Source organism: Eumetopias jubatus, unplaced genomic scaffold (genome assembly GCF_037043125.1).
Source record: "Eumetopias jubatus isolate StellerSeaLion01/CBP00866 unplaced genomic scaffold, mEumJub1_p1.0 scaffold_4, whole genome shotgun sequence".
Taxonomy (NCBI): Eukaryota; Metazoa; Chordata; class Mammalia; order Carnivora; family Otariidae; genus Eumetopias; species Eumetopias jubatus.
The window spans coordinates 172,539,574-172,555,366 of record NW_028274810.1 but is presented as its reverse complement, the minus strand read 5'-3'; the positions used below and the strand labels follow the sequence as shown (position 1 = coordinate 172,555,366).

The following is a 15,793-nucleotide window of genomic DNA, read 5'->3' as shown; positions in this document are numbered from 1 at the left end:
GCTTTAGATTACATATTTAGTTGATATTTTTAATTTACGCTGAATTATTAAAAAGAAATGCTTCTTAAGCAACCCCATTAACATCTACCTGTTTCTTGTATTTCTCATGAGTTATGATAGTTTATTACAATTGATGGCACAGAGTCAGTAAGCAAGGAAATAACTTAAGCACAAATCCTAATGTACAAATAAAAATGTGATGAACTGGGAAAGGAAGAACAGGAAATGGAGGACAGAGACTATTAGGTGGGAGAGCAGTGAGAATATAAACACCAGAAACTGCAATTCATCAAACAGGAAGTCCTGAAATCACATGACATGCAGGAAAAGAAAATTTAAAAATAAATGAAAAGGGACAAAGTGGGCAGGCTCAATAGAGCCCAGGAGGTAAAATATTTTAAAAGGTTTTAAATAGCTACATTATAAGGCTATTAAAAAATTTACAACAATAAATTATATTTAAATAATCTGGTAACAGTTAAGGGACTACTTTCACTTTCTTAGTTATGTTGTCCTAAATATTGACTTTAGTAGAGAATCATGCTCACATATATCCATCAACTGTAAAAAAAAAAAAAACAAAAAAAACTGAAGGAAATAATCTCCTCCTAAACTATATATATAATCGAAGAGTTTTTACGATGACCACAGATTTTTTTTCACAAAGACAACAGAAAAACTCAATGCATTATATTCACAATTAAGAAATAACCATCTAGGTTAAAATGATCTTACCCATTAATGTTGCTAAAAGACACAAGGAGTACATTTCTTTGTCAGCTTGCTCCTGAAGTTCCTTAGATAGTTTACCAGTAACAGCAATCTCTTCTTGTTTCACAGTGTGGGCCGAGTGTGCTGCAGCAGACTGACCACCTTCTGCTTTACTTTTTAGAATCTCTATTGTAATTCTGTCGCCATGCTGTAAAGGAACTGGTTCCTTTTCCATTCCTGCCTGGGGTGGCATTAACTCTTTAGGAGGAAAGCCATATCGAATACACTGTAAATATGGAGGAATGTTAAATTCTCTGGCTATGCTTTCCTGAAGTTCAAAAAAGGTTGTTGAAGACTTAAGTGTAACCATTGACTGCCGTCCATCATTAGTTGTTATTCGGATTTTTTTCTCCTTAGAAGTTGTTGGTGAATAGGGAGCCTTGGTAGGGGTAGCAGGTGCAGAGGATGCACCATCACGAATGGTACTAGGAGAAACAGTCCTGGGCTGCCCTTTTTGTTCTTGTTTTAACTTCTCTGTTTTCCGTTTCTGCATTACAGCAGCCTGTTCCGTAATATTCTGTTGAATAGTTCTTTCAGTTTTACTCATGTTTAACTCCTCCTTGTGCAAAGTTTTTGTTTTCTGTCCAGTAAGAATAATTTTAGTTGGGAGCTGAGATTCCGACTCTTGTCCTTGTACATCTCCGACTCTTTGGGCATGAGCACCATCTATATTTACAGGAGTATAATCATCAGGATTCTTTTTGGCAGTCTGATGCAATATAGTGTGGACAACTTTCTGAACTAGGATTTCACTCCCAAATTCACCTGGAAAGTGCTTGGTAACAAGTTTCATTGCAACATCATAAACATTACTATTCAAAGATGAATCACTTTCATACTGGAACCAATATACTGTTTCTCTGACCACTCTTCCACCCCATTCCAAAGTAATAGGAAAAGCTTCTGGTAGATTGTCATACTCTTTACCATCCCAAAAATGTTTGAATCCACAACCACATTTGCCACCAGTGGACCTAGAATTAGTTCTGTCCCCATCCAAATACACAATAGACCCATCTCCTCTGACCCTTCGCACAGATGTGCCATGGCACCAATTACAAGCTGTCAGGTTACTCAATCCATAGTCTGGTACCAGAACATCTTTCACTGAATCATATGAGCAAACTAAATTGTTCAAGGGAAAGCTGTAATTTTTGTCAGGCCTCAGCTGTCCATGAGTACTTTTTGCCAGGTTATACAGTTTCCCTCCTGGAGCCAACCACTCTGGAGGAACATGAAGTTCAGAAAGGGCACCACAGAGCAAACATCTGTGAAGGCGATTATCCATTACTGCTTTTTTAGCAGCTGCTGTGACTTCTTCAGGCTGAACTCCTATCACCCCAGTCCTCCTGTAGAAATACTGATGGACATCAGCAACCAAACTAGGATGGATACCATGTTTGTCCATAAAGACTTCTTCCATAGCAGCAACAAGCCTAAGTAAGTATTTATCCTGCAAACTTCTGTCTCCTCCAATAACACAACCACCATCCTCCTCAAGTTTAATGTACTTTTTAATAAGGTCCTGAGGCACACCCCACGCTTTAGGCAGCAAATTCATAGGCAGTTTGGGCAAAGCAGCCCCTTTTATGCCTACCAAGGGGATATAATGGTTTCTACCAGAGCTACTCCATGCAATACAGATTGGTTTGTTCAAATGACCATCTCTCCCTGTGCACTTCTCTGCAGGGATGAGCCCAGGCAGAAAGGTGGCTGAATAATCACCAGAGCTTCTCATGCCACTGAGAGAATCTAGCAGAATAATAGGGCGATGTAATACATTGGCAAGGCCAAATATGTGGATGTTCCTCAAGCCCAAGGGAACACCCTCAGGTGGTACAAACAGAGGGTCACACTCATTGATAATGTCCTCCCATTCAGCGGCATCAATGAAGTCATGGAACAGGGCTTGATACTGGGCCAGGTGCTGCTGAAAGTGTTGTTTAAGATTCTCTCTCAAGGCATGCCAGAAGAGTTCCCGGCCTACTAGAGCCCGGGACACAGCATGCACCAAACAGTGTCCGTCCCCGTCCACATGAACTGGAATGAGGCATTCCTGGCTTTTATTGGCCCGCTTGATGTCCTCAAGAGTGTCATGCAAATACAGGAGGCTTCCGGAGCGGTCCTTGCCATAGCCCACGGTGTTAACATGCTCTGGTTCGATGAGGAAGGCGCGGTCACCTAATAAAGCGCAATCGAACAGTTCACCCTGGTTCATGTCCCGGAGAAGCTTAGCCCTGCCTGTCTGTTTATCCATTCCATAGCGAGCTAATATGGGCGACAACAATTTGCAGTGGTAGTTAGAAAGGCCCATCACCTTTACCAGTTCCGTGTTCTTCTTGGGTGCCCCTGTCACCCCGAGCAGCGCGTTCCGCAGCAGGTTGTGTAGCACTACGTCCGGGTCGGTCACCTCCTCCACCCCCAGCAGCTGTTGCTGCTCGTGCCGCTGTCCGCACTCGGTACACTCGATGCTGACAGAACCGGAGGCCGGGAAGAACAGACGCGCCTGGCACTTCGGATCCGGGCAGCTCCCGGAGAGAATTCTCCGGTCTCTCCGTTTCGAGAGCCCCACCGGAGGAGCCGCCGCCGCCAGGGACGGCGGAGTCTGCGGAGCCTCGGGGGGAGGAGGTGGCGGAGGCAGCGGAGGCGGCGGCGGCGGCTGAGACATACCTCTCGGCTCTCGTGTCTCGCTCCGCGTCCCAAGCGACCCTCAAAGGCTCATAGCCCAGACCCCCACCAGCCCGACTCTGTCTATTCCAGGCCCAGGGCGAATCACTTTCCTTTCCCTACCAGCTCCTCCTCCTCCTAAGCGAAGGCGGAAGCGCCGGACGTTGTTTCTCTTCTTACTTCTCCACTGCCGTAGCCGTTGCCCCGAACGTAACGGCCACCACCCTACCCAGCACTCACACTCACTCACTCTCGCTCTCTCTCTCCCTCAGACACACAGACATACACGCCCTCACTGAGAGTGCGCAGGCGCAGCTACCGCTCTGCCCTCTGGGAATTAGAGTCTTGCAGCCTCTCTTCCAGACGTTGAGTGCTAGGATCTTGGATCCAGAAAGAACTACAAATACCGTTAGGCCAAGCGGTTCAGCCCCCGCGGAGAGGCGGAAGAGGAAGGCAATAGGAAGGGGGGGCAGAAAGGAAGATAGTCTCTCATGTTGCTTGCTGGGAGTTGTAGTTTTAACTGGATCTCCTTTGTCGTCTTCCCATTTCTAGAGCGCAAGCAAAAGAGAATGAGAGACCACATTTCCTAGGATGCCCTTCGGTGCGTTCAGCCTCACTTCCCCCTTAGGCGGATAGAAGGATACAGGGAAGCCTGGTAAAAACAGAATTAAAGGGAATGGGTGTCGGAAGCGGAGGGTCTGAAGTTCACGACTCCTAGAAGGGGAGGGGAATGAAAGGCTCTCAGTGAAGAAGGTACAGTAAATAAATGTCCAGCGATATGGCGGGCTGGGAAGTTGAATGAAATGATCTAATCTAGACCGGAGGTCGTAAAAGAAAAAGGGGGAAAACAATGAATTGATTCTCGGAGTATTTCTTAAGGTCTTTTTTTCTGCCACACTTCTCTGTTCTCTTTTCTACCTGTATTCCAAGCCACTGAGTGCCTAAGTCCCCTTTTCTGCCTTTTTTCCCTCTCTAGTGAGGGTAACTGGGGCGCCATTTGTTTCCTAGTTCCCTGTATGTCTTTGCAGTTTACAGTACAAATAACAATACCTTGGATGCGTGTAGAGTCGTATATACATACAAAGCGTTTTAACTAGATATAGTTTGCTCCTTATGGCCCTCTCCTCAGAGAGCTGTAACAGCTGTTTTTTAAGTTCTTAATATATTCCTGTTGCAGCCTTTACAAACACGGTATCATTTGATCTTCATAATAACCTTGTTAGAAAACACGTCGAGAAAGGAAATGACTTCCTCGGGTTCACACAGCCAGTAAGTGACGGTTAAGCATTCAGATCTAGATCTGTACCCATTTTACAGACAGGGATATAGGCACGAAAGGTTATACCAGTTTTATATAAAATAATAACTAACTTCTCATTACTATTGCTTTATAGTTTACATATGTTCATATATATCATCTCATTCTCTCACCAGTCCATTAATACGTTACCACTTAATACTAGGAATTAAATGACTTGTGCAAGGTCAAATCACCAGTGTATCTCTGACCCAAAGAGTGCTTTTTACACTATTTTCTACAAAAGAAAAGAGCTGTTAAGCTCAGACCTTTTGTTAAGCCTCTGGGTCTGTTAGTGACTCAAGGAGTGAGTGGTAAAGATGTTTACCCTTAAGAGGGCAGTACAGCTTTATTGTGTGCTTGGAAACTGCCTCTTCATGCAAAACACATTGATATGTTAATTGAAAGCTAGTATTGTTTTAATTATTATTGTACAGTCAGCCCCTTTCACTTATTCTGGAAATTCTTGCTTTCTGAACCTTAGATAAGTGAACTGTCTCAAGATTTCTGAAACATTTGGCACAAAATAGATACATCAGTGCAATCCATGAGGTCATTTGAGTCTTCTGCAGCTGCCAAGGGAATTGTTTACCTTACTAGGTTTTTTGTGTAAATAGAATTTGATGCTTTGAAATGAACCATCTGTAAGACACTCCTAAAGGGTATTAGTACTGACTTTCACCCTAATTATTGTCTACAGTTTTCTTCAAAAGAAATATGTTTGAAAGAGAAAGTCTTCAAATGTTATTTCCTCACCCAGTTCTTCCAGGTCCATGCAAAAAATGATGTTACCTCATATAAGATAGGTAATGTTACTTAAAGGGGATAATTTTTTCAATAAAGTTTTTCTTAATTCATGCAGGAAAAGTTGTTTATTTCTATTTTGACAATAGTTTGGTAGTACTATATACGTGATCTTGGAACTGATTTTTTATTGAGTGTTTATAAGTTGAGAAATTGAATATGCCCATTAAGTAGAAATCATTGTCTTCTGTTACGGAGAAGTTACACCTGCAGTGAAATTTTATTTTCCTCATACAGAATCCAAAGAATTGAATTATGAAAGCTTCAGAGCACATGAAAGATAACAGCAGTGTGCACACTGGCATGCACTTTTATGTCTTGACATCACCAAGGCAGATTTTCCTTACTAATAATACATGTGAACAGTGAAATAGATTTTTTAAGTTGCATCCGAATGTGTCGTTCTGAATCATACTTGACAAAATCATACTTGACAAAACCCTACTGAAGAAATGGGTGGCCTCTCTCTGGCTTGTCAAGCACAGTCCATTCGACTGATCCACTTTCCTCATTTGGAACCTTGATTAGTTAGAAACTTTTTTACCAAACTAAATCTGACATTTAAACCCATTTGTTACTATGGTTCTCCTAGTTTTAAGAATGATACTTTTGAGAGGAAAAGATAAAATACCCTGGTATAAAGCATAGTTAATAAGGGGGAAGGAGAGGAGTTAAGTTTTCAATCAATTCTGGAGTTAAATTAGGTCATTTAACCTACAAATCACTTTTTTAATGAGTCTGTAGATGCAAAGTTCAGAAAGAAGAAAGCTTACCAATAAAGGGGCAATATTTTTTAAATATTTTATTTATTTATTTGCCAGAGAGCGAGCAAGCACAAGCAGGGGGAGTGGCAGGCAGAGGAAGAAGCAGGCTCCCCGCCAAGCAAGGACCCCGACGTGGGACTCGGATCCCAGGATCCCGGCTGGGATCATGACCCAAGCTGAAGGCAGACACTTAACCAACCGAGCCACCCAGGCATCCCAAGGGGCAATGATATCAACCATACCAAGTTCAGTATGTAAATTAGTCTTTTACAGGCATTTGGAAGGCATGGGTACCTGTAAAGTAAGAGAATTTTGTTAGGACAAAATATGACATGCTGTATAAAGCCATAGGAGTACAGAAAGCTTCTAACCTGCTTATGTGAGATACACATGCTTCCTTCCTCTTCTCCACAAATTCCATGACCTTAATTGTCTAATAACTTTCACAAGAACTTTATGAGATTCCTAATAGTTGTTGTTCTTGTCTCAGTATTCTGGATGGGAAAATGAGCTGAGCCCCTAGTGTTAGCTGCTCTGATACATACCTCTTCTACCGCCTTTATCCCAGCATCACTTCTATCTGAATGGCCAAAATGTAGTTAAAACTGAAACCCTTTTTCCCCCATAAATTTCTAGTATGACACTTCTAAAATTCCTGTATTGCTGTTAGCAAACCTAGTAAATGCAAAAGCAAGAGGCATCCACTTAAGAGAACAACCATGATTGTTTTTTCTCTTTTATGTTGGAAAAGGAAGGGAATCATAACTTTGGGAATCATTATGTCAGCCACATACTTTTTTTTTTAAAGATTATTGTATTTATTTGAGAGAGAGAGAGCACAAGTGGAGGGAGGGGCAGAGAAAGAGGAAGAAGCAGTGTCCCCACTGAGCAGGGAGCTCTGAGGCTGGTCTCAATCCCAGGACCCCTGGATCGTGACCTGAGCCAAATGCAGACGCTTAACCAACTGAACCACCCAGGTGCCCCAGCCACATGCTTTCCTATATGAAATATACATCTGTACTAAGAGTTGACTGTGTTCCTCCAGATTCCTCCCCCAATCGGACTTTGAGTCATAAGCTTTTGTTGAATCTCACGATGGACATACAAGGGACTTAATTACTTGAATAGGTACTGTAGGTACTTAAAGGGATGCAGAAGGACATCCCTGACCCAAAGGAACTCAAGAGTCTAACAGAAGAAATAGGCTTAACCAAATTGTTCATAAATACAGGTAGAATAAAGCATATAATCGATCAAAACAATACAAGAAAATAAATATCACAGATGCTATGAAAAATTTATTGAGGGCTTATTGTAGGGAGGGTGTTTTTAAGAATATTATCTTAATCTTTAAAACAATCCTGTGAGGGGCACCTGTTAAGCATCAGTCGGTTAAGCATCTGCCTTTGGCTCAGGTCAGGATCCTGGGATCGAGCCCCACATCGATCAAGCCCCACATGGGGCTCCCTGCTCAGTGGGAAGCTTGCTTCTCCCTCTCCCTCTGCCACTCCCCCTGCTTGTGCTCTCTCTCTCTCTCTCTCTCAAATGGATAAATAACATCTTTAAGAAAAACAAATCCTGTGACATAGGTAGTATTGTTTTTATTATACAGATGAGAAGATTTAACTCTGGAAGGTTAACATTATTATCAATATTATTACCACCCAGCTAGCAAGTAGCAGAGCTGGGCTTCAAATCAAGGTTCATGTTCACTCACTCTTTCCACTACATCACAGCTGCTTAGTGATTTGAGAGAGAATTAGCCAAGAAGTGAGTGCAGACTGGTGGCCAGTGGCCAAACTTGGCTTACATGTGTTTTTGTTTGGCCAGCAGCAGTTTAACTTTTTTTTTGAATGTGAACATCTTTGCACAGTGGCCAGCACTTTACTCTAACATCATATACCAGGTCCCCTTGAGACATACTACCTTCCTGGTTCCAGAAAGCATTTGCGTTTTCTGTATCAGACAGCAACTGGGGACAGAGAGGAGCAATTCTCAAAAGGCTCATGAAGAAGGTATTTCAAAGGGTGGAGGAGGACTTTGTGAGTTGCAGAGAGGGGTGGCTGGGTGGCTCAGTCAGTTAAGGTAGGCTGCTGAGCCTGCGTTCATGTGGCAAAGGTCAAATTCTACCTAGGTAACATCTCTGCATTGCCCAATAGAACTATCTGCAGTGATGGAAAAGTCCTATGCCTGTCCTGCCCAATATGGCAACCACTAGCTACATGTGGCTATTAGGTACTTAATGTGGCTAGTGCAACATAGGAACTGATTTGTTAACTTTATTTAATTTTAATTAAATTTAAGTAGCCACGTGTGGGTATGGCTCTCTGTTGGCAGCACAAATCTAAGTCCTTACAGCTATTAAGTCTACATTAAAAATAATGATTCCCCAAATTCCAGTGAGTTCCTAGCTCTGGTGGGGGTCAAGGGATGGGGACTGACTGTAAAAGGGAACAAAGGAACTTTTTAGGATGATGGAAATATTCTTCATCTTGATTATGGTGATGACATGGATATATACATTTGCCAAAACTCATCCAACTGAACTTTAAAAAGGGTGCATTTGTGTGTGTAAATTATACCTCAATAAAGTTGATTTTTTAAAAAGATTTATTTATTTGAGAGAGAGAGAGAAACAGCATGAGAGGGGAGAGGGTCAGAGGGAGAAGCAGGCTCCCCGCTGAGCCAGGAGCCCGATGTGGGACTCGATCCCAGGACTCTGGGATCATGACCTGAGCCAAAGGCAGCCACTTAACCAACTGAGCCACCCAGGCGCCCCAATAAAGTCGATTTTAAAAAGGAAAAGAATAAAGGGGCACCTGGATGGCACAGTCAGTTAAGCATCCAACTCTTGGTTTTGGCTTAGGTTATGATCTCAGGGTCCTGGGATCGAGCCCCATGTCGGGCTCTGTGCTCACTGCAGAGTCTGCTTGAGAGTCTCTCTCCCTCTTGCCCTGCCCCTCCTGCTTGTGTTCTCTCTCTCTCTCAAATAAATAAATAAATCTTACCCCAAAAAAAGTAAAATTTGAGTTCCAGAGACCGGAGTTTCACCTCTAGTCTACCTAAAGCATGCCTTCTGCAATCCCATTTTTTTTCCTAAGGACCAGCAAAGTCTATACGACATTACAGGACCCTGTGTGATCTGGCCCCTGGCTACTTCAGACATTATTTCCTTAGCTCATGCGTCTGCCACACTGACCTCCTTGTTGATCCTCAGACACTCCGTGTACATTCCTGTCTCAAGGCCTTTGCACTTGCCCTTCTTCTGATTGGAAAACTTTTTCCAGGTAATCACTTAGGTGTCTGCTCAAATATCAGCTCCAGCAAGATGCCACTTCTGCCAACCTCTCTAAAATAGCACCTCTGTCCTTCTCACCCTCCATGTCCCTCTGCTCACTTTCTTGATAGCACTAATCACTATCTGAAATTATATAATTACTTGTTTATTGTCCTCCTTCCCCATTAGACTGTAAGGCTGTTCCTAAGGGCAGGCAGTTTGTTGATTGTTCGAGTCCCTGTGCCAGGCACATGTAGCCTCAGCAAATATTGCTGAATGAATGAATGGCTGTCATCCATGGCAGGGTTCTCAGCCTGAGATCCAAACATACACCATCATAGAAAATCCACAACTTCTCTAAGAAATGTTTTAAAATCCTTTGTTGGCATTTTAGTACTAATCTAAAACAATTTTATGATTTCTCAAATGAGCACCCTAAAACATGAAATTCTGAATGCATGAGTTCATGTAGTGTTTAGGATTTTGTGTCAGGTGAAAACCAAAGGACATCATGACTAAATGTATAAAGATTTCACGGTTATTTTGATAGAGTTGGGTCATCACATGTCACATAGTAACCTAGACATGCCAAACTCAAAAGAGCCAACACTTTAACTGCCAGTGCCACGTTCCAGTTAGAAACAGAAATTGCACAAAGCATGCACACTTGCACACACAAACATACACACACACTCATTCGGAACAACTTAGTAACTATAAGTGAACTAGTAAATACACAGGAATTGTTTTGTGGTTTCCAGCAATAATCAGATTAGATACTATTAAATTAAGATGTCATACTTAAAAAGGGGTGAGGCGCCTGGCTGGCGCTGTTGGTAGAGCATGCAACTCTTGATCTTAGGGTACTGAGTTCAAGCCCCACGTTGGGCATAGAACTTACTTTTAAAAAAAGATGTCAGATATTCAAAAATACTAAACCTATCTTATAATAAGTGACTACTTTATAGTTACCAGATGATAATTAAAATTGGCATTCCAGGATTTTGTAGCACTAGAATTTTTATTGAAATATGTGATCTGATCTCCAACTAGTAGCAGAAAACCTGGAAGTTATTAATACAGTGTATTTGTGCAAATGGGTATCATTGCATTGACATTATTAAGCATACAGAGACACATTTAATATAGATCAGAAGTTGCATCTTCCTCAAAATGGTTGAAAGACCTAAATGTGAGACAGGAGTCCATCAAAATCCTAAAGGAGAACACAGGCAGCAACCTCTTCGACCTCAGCCGCAGCAACTTCTTCCTAGAAACATTGCCAAAGGCAAGGGAAGCAAGGGCAAAAATGAACTATTGGGACCTCATTGAGATAAAAAGCTTTTGCACAGCAAAAGAAACAGTCCACAAAACCAAAAGACAACGGACAGAATGGGAGAAGATATTTGCAAATGACATATCAGATAAAGGGCTAGTATCCAAAATCTATAAAGAACTTATCAAACTCAACACCCAAAGAACAAATAATCCAATCAAGAAACGGGCAGAAGACATGAACAGACATTTTTCCAAAGAAGACATCCAAATGGCCAACAGACACATGAAAAAGTGCTCAACATCGCTCGGCATCAGGGAAATCCAAATCAAAACCTCAATGAGATATCACCTCACACCAGTCAGAATGGCTAAAATTAAGTCAGGAAACGACAGATGTTGGTGGGGATGTGGAGAAAGGGGAACCCTCCTACACTGTTGGTGGGAATGCAAGCTGGTGCAGCTACTCTGGAAAACAGTATGGAGTTTCCTCAAAAAGTTGAAAGTAGAGCTACCATAGCACCTAGCAATTGCACTACTGGGTATTTACCCCAAAGATACAAATGTAGGGATCCGAAGGGGTATGTGCACCCCAATGTTTATAGCAGCAATGTCCACAATAGCCAAACTGTGGAAAGAGCCAAGATGTCCATCGACAGATGAATGGATAAAGAAGATGTATATATATACAATGGAATATTATGCAGCCATCAAAAGGAATGAAATCTTGCCATTTGCAATGATGTGGATGGAACTGGAGGGTGTTAGGCTGAGAGAAATAAGTCAATCAGAGAAAGACATGTATCCTATGACCTCACTGATATGAGGAATTCTTAATCTCAGGAAACAAACAGGGTTGCTGGAGTGGTGGGAGGTGGGAGGGATGGGGTGGCTGGGTGATAGCCATTGGGGAGTGTATGTGCTATGGTGAGCGCTGTGAATTGTGCAAGACTGTTGAATCACAGATCTGTACCTCTGAAACAAATAATACATTATATGTTTAAAAAAAAAAAGCACAAGGGGAAGAATGGGGGGGCGGATCGGAGGGGGAGATGAACCATGAGAGATGATGGACTCTGAAAAACAAACTGAGGGTTCTAGAGGGGAGGGTGGTGGGATGATGGGTTAGCCTGGTGATGGGTATTAAGGCACGTTCTGCATGGAGCACTGGGTGTTATACGCAAACAATCATGGAACACTACATCAAAAACTAATGATGTATGGTGATTAACATAACATAATAATAGAAAAAAGGAAAAAAAAGTTGCATCTTCATGCTCATAAGCCCAATGGTTCATAATTCAAATTAACACTAATTTAAATGGCTGGACCAAATAACCACTGTCCTTGGAGCAGGAGAATGCTTATCACTGCAGTTATATTAATTTTCCTTCTTTCATCTTTTTCCTTCCCTTTATTTAAAACCCAAAGGGTACTTTTGGGGTAAAAGAAAATAGGTTCAAGAGCTTACTGAAAGAAACACTTTATCTTCATTCCAGTTACAATCTCCAGTTTTTGTAGAATGGCCTGATCTCTCTATCTGAACCTTCTAGCTCTGTCCCTTAAACACAGTCTAATTCAATTCCCTTCATGGATATAACATAAAGAGTCAGAAAAAGCATTACTTGACACATTTTTTTAATATGTATAGTCTCATAAGACATTTTAATAGGTGAGAGAAGAGCAAAAGTACAAGGCAGCATACTTTCTTAGCCCTTTGGATCATTTACATAAGTCCTTTCATAATATTCCAAGATAAAAATGCATTATAATTACGTACAAGAATATAAATGCTGTCTGCAAGGTTTTTATTTTGGTGGGCAGGAAAGTATTGGAAATTGTGTGTGTGTGTGTGTGTACACTAAATTAAAGCATCAGCACTAGGTGTCAGCAGATCACAACACTGGAGAGCACCTCAATTTGGGCATTGGTCAAATAGCAATAAATGGGGGCGCTTGGGTGGCTCAGTCAGTTAAGCATCTGCCTTCGGCTCAAGTCATGATCCCAGGGTCCTGGGATCAAGCCCCGTGTCAGGCCCCCTGCTCAGCAGGAAGCCTGTTTCTCCCTCTCCCTCTGCCCCTGTTCCTGTACTGTCTCTCCTGCTCACTCTTTCTCTCAGATAAATAAATAAAAAATCTTTTAAAAAAATAACAATAAATGGACGTATGTCTTTCACAATAACACCTCTTGCTGAGCATTTTCTCCTTCAAATATTAATTTTTAGCCTGACATTGCTAAGTGTGCTCCACAAATTCTATGGATATTAATAGGTATCATGTTGAAGGGAGGGTTCTGTAGTCAAGTCAGTTTGATAAAACAGTAAGTAAATGAAGTTAGTTTTCTTCTTTTTCCACTAAGTACTTGTCAGAGCCTTTCTATGCTGATGACACTCTGACTCCAGAGGACAAGCAGTGATGCTTCTAGAATGTCTGTGGAGAGAAGGGCTTAATGGCAAGAGTCGGCTTGCAGCATAACATACTAGGATGTATTACAGCTTTCATTTTGCACATTATTTTATTTACCGTGTATATTTACTGCATATATTAACAGGTGATCTGGGGGTGCTGATAGAGATAACGGGGATGTTAATACCCTAAGCCACCCTTGGCATTATTATTGATGTGTAGCATTTCCACACCCCCTTAGCCACAAAATCATTTTGAATCTGTGTCAGAGGCATATATTGTAGGAAAAACCAACACAGAGAAATAGTGCCTCTCGTCATGGTCTCTGCTTTTATCAGTGTGCTTTAAAAGGGCTTAATGCTTGTCCATATTTTCTGGTAGTTCATGGGGGTTTTTTCCCATTTAATATTTTCATCTAGCTGATATGTATTTTTGCACAGGATGTGAGGGAGAGATTCAACTTATTTACTTATTTTATATTGCAAAATACCAGTTGCCCCAAAACCTTGCATTAAGTATGTTTTTGGTTTTGTTTTCAGGTCCAGAACCCTTCAGATCAACTTACCAATAAGTTCAATATGTAAAACAGACCAATATGGCTGAAATGGGAATGAATGAGAGTTAATGCAACTTGCCAGCAGTGCTTACCCCCATTCCCACCTCCCCACAAGGTGTACTTTGAAAACCACTGGAAAAACCCAGCCCCTCATAAACGTCTTGAAGTGCCCCATCTGTAACATGCTACATTAAAATGTTTACTTATCCCAATTATTTTTCTATTTTTCTGCCAGTCTCATACTTTAATTTATAGAGCCTCAGACCTTTCTAATACAACAAAAGAAGAAATTGAAATATCTGATAAAATGAGATTTGGGAGGATCCATAAAATTAGCATATTTCTTTAAAATGTCTGCTGTTGGCAAGAGTTGACCAAATCCCTTCAATACATAGAAGATTAACTTGGTAAAACTATATACTGGTTGATAATTTGACAATGTGTGTCACAAGTTTACAATGTTGATATTCTTTGATTTACCAAATCACTTATAAGATTTAACCCTAAAGAAATAACCAGAAATGGGGGCTCCTGGGTGGCTCAGTCGTTAAGCGTCTGCCTTTGGCTCAGGTCATGATCCCAGGGTCCTGGGATCGAGTCCCACATCGGGCTCCCTGCTCAGCCAGGAGCCTGCTTCTCCCTCTTCCACTCCCCCTGCTTGTGATCCCTCTCTCGCTGTGTCTCTCTCTGTCAAATAAATAAAATCTTTAAAAAAAAAAAAGAAAGAAAGAACCAGAAATGTATGGGGAAATTTTGCTATTGTTTATATTATTGATAGTATTGAAAATGTTCCAGGCACCTGGGTGGCTCAGTCGTTAAGCGTCTGCCTTCAGCTCAGGTCATGGTACCGGGGTCCTGGGATCGAGCCCTGCATCGGGCTCCCTGCTCTGCGAGAAGCCTGCTTCTCCCTCCCCCACTCCCCCTGCTTGTGTTCCCTCTCTTGTTGTGTCTCTCTCTGTCAAATAAATAAATAAAAATCTTAAAAAAAAAGTTCCAAATTTTAACAATGCAGGACTGGTTAAATGGAATCTGGCACAGCCATGAGATGGGATACTCTAGCCGTTACAGTGATGTCATAAAAAAGAAAAATACCTTATTGAGTGCTTGTGATGAATCTGGCACTGTACTAGTCACCTTAATTGTATTGTCTTAAGCCTAACAATATCCCTAGATGATAGGTATCATTATTCCCGTGCATAGAAAAGAAAACACAGAACTTCAAACAGCTAGTGAAGTAGTGTTGCTGGAATTCAACCCACGTCTGCTCTTAACCCTTGTTCTTAATCACTGTCCTAATGATACGGAGAAATACTCACTATTTACTGATAAGCTATTGTTTTACAACCCAATTTTTTTTTTAAGTAGGCTCCACATCTAATGTAGGGCTTGAACTCATGACCCTGAGATCAAGAGTCACATGCTCTACCAACTGAGCTAGCCAGGCACCCCAAATAAGACTAGCCCCATTTTTTAAGTAATCTCTACATGACATGGGGCTACAACCCCAAGATCAAGAGCCTCCCACTCTACCTACTGAGCCAGCCAGGTGCCCCCCTCATGATGAGCTCTTGTTTTAATGTAGTTTAACTGACATTAAAATAAACAACAAGCAAAAAACTTCCTCCCATGTGAAATCCCTTCCTTTCCAAAGTTAGTTATGCTTGGTCATTTTGTCGCCCAAAACGAATCTACCTTGACACATGTTTTTTTAAGTTGATTTTGGAAGTTTTAAATGCCGCTTTAAGAATTCAAACGGTACTGAAGATTATAAAGCTGCAACTTTAAGCATAAATGATATATAAGATTGGGTACACTTATAGGCTCTTTTTTATGTTCCCTCAATTCTATCTCTTCTTGCTCTGGTATCAGCTCTAGGCAAAATGAGGGGAAGGATCTGTGAAGGTCTAGATGGCTAACTTTTGACACAGGAGAGTCCCTTATGTGTGTAGCATGGTGGTTAGAAATGCTGTTTCTGGA

The 15,793-nt window shown here is 41.5% G+C and overlaps 1 protein-coding gene and 1 long non-coding RNA gene across 7 annotated transcripts in view; one reads left to right on the top strand and one right to left on the bottom strand.

The window, feature by feature from the left end:
• Positions 1-3,700, bottom strand: part of VCPIP1 (valosin containing protein interacting protein 1) — a 40,981-nt gene extending 37,281 nt beyond the window's left edge. For all 6 annotated transcript variants that reach the window (XR_015768100.1, XM_088022809.1, XM_088022810.1 and 3 more), the window contains exon 1: positions 736-3,700. Coding sequence is in view for 5 of the 6 variants with exons in the window: in XM_088022809.1 (XP_087878935.1) it covers positions 736-3,439 (2,704 nt within the window). In the remaining variant the exon portion in view is untranslated. The remainder of the gene's footprint in view (positions 1-735) is intronic.
• A 373-nt stretch (positions 3,701-4,073) lies between these two features.
• LOC114213429 (uncharacterized) lies at positions 4,074-14,028 on the top strand. Its single transcript, XR_003610216.2, has 3 exons — positions 4,074-4,191; positions 6,361-6,553; positions 13,800-14,028. It is a non-coding gene; the product is annotated as an uncharacterized LOC114213429 (long non-coding RNA).
• The last annotated feature ends 1,765 nt before the right edge of the window (positions 14,029-15,793 follow it).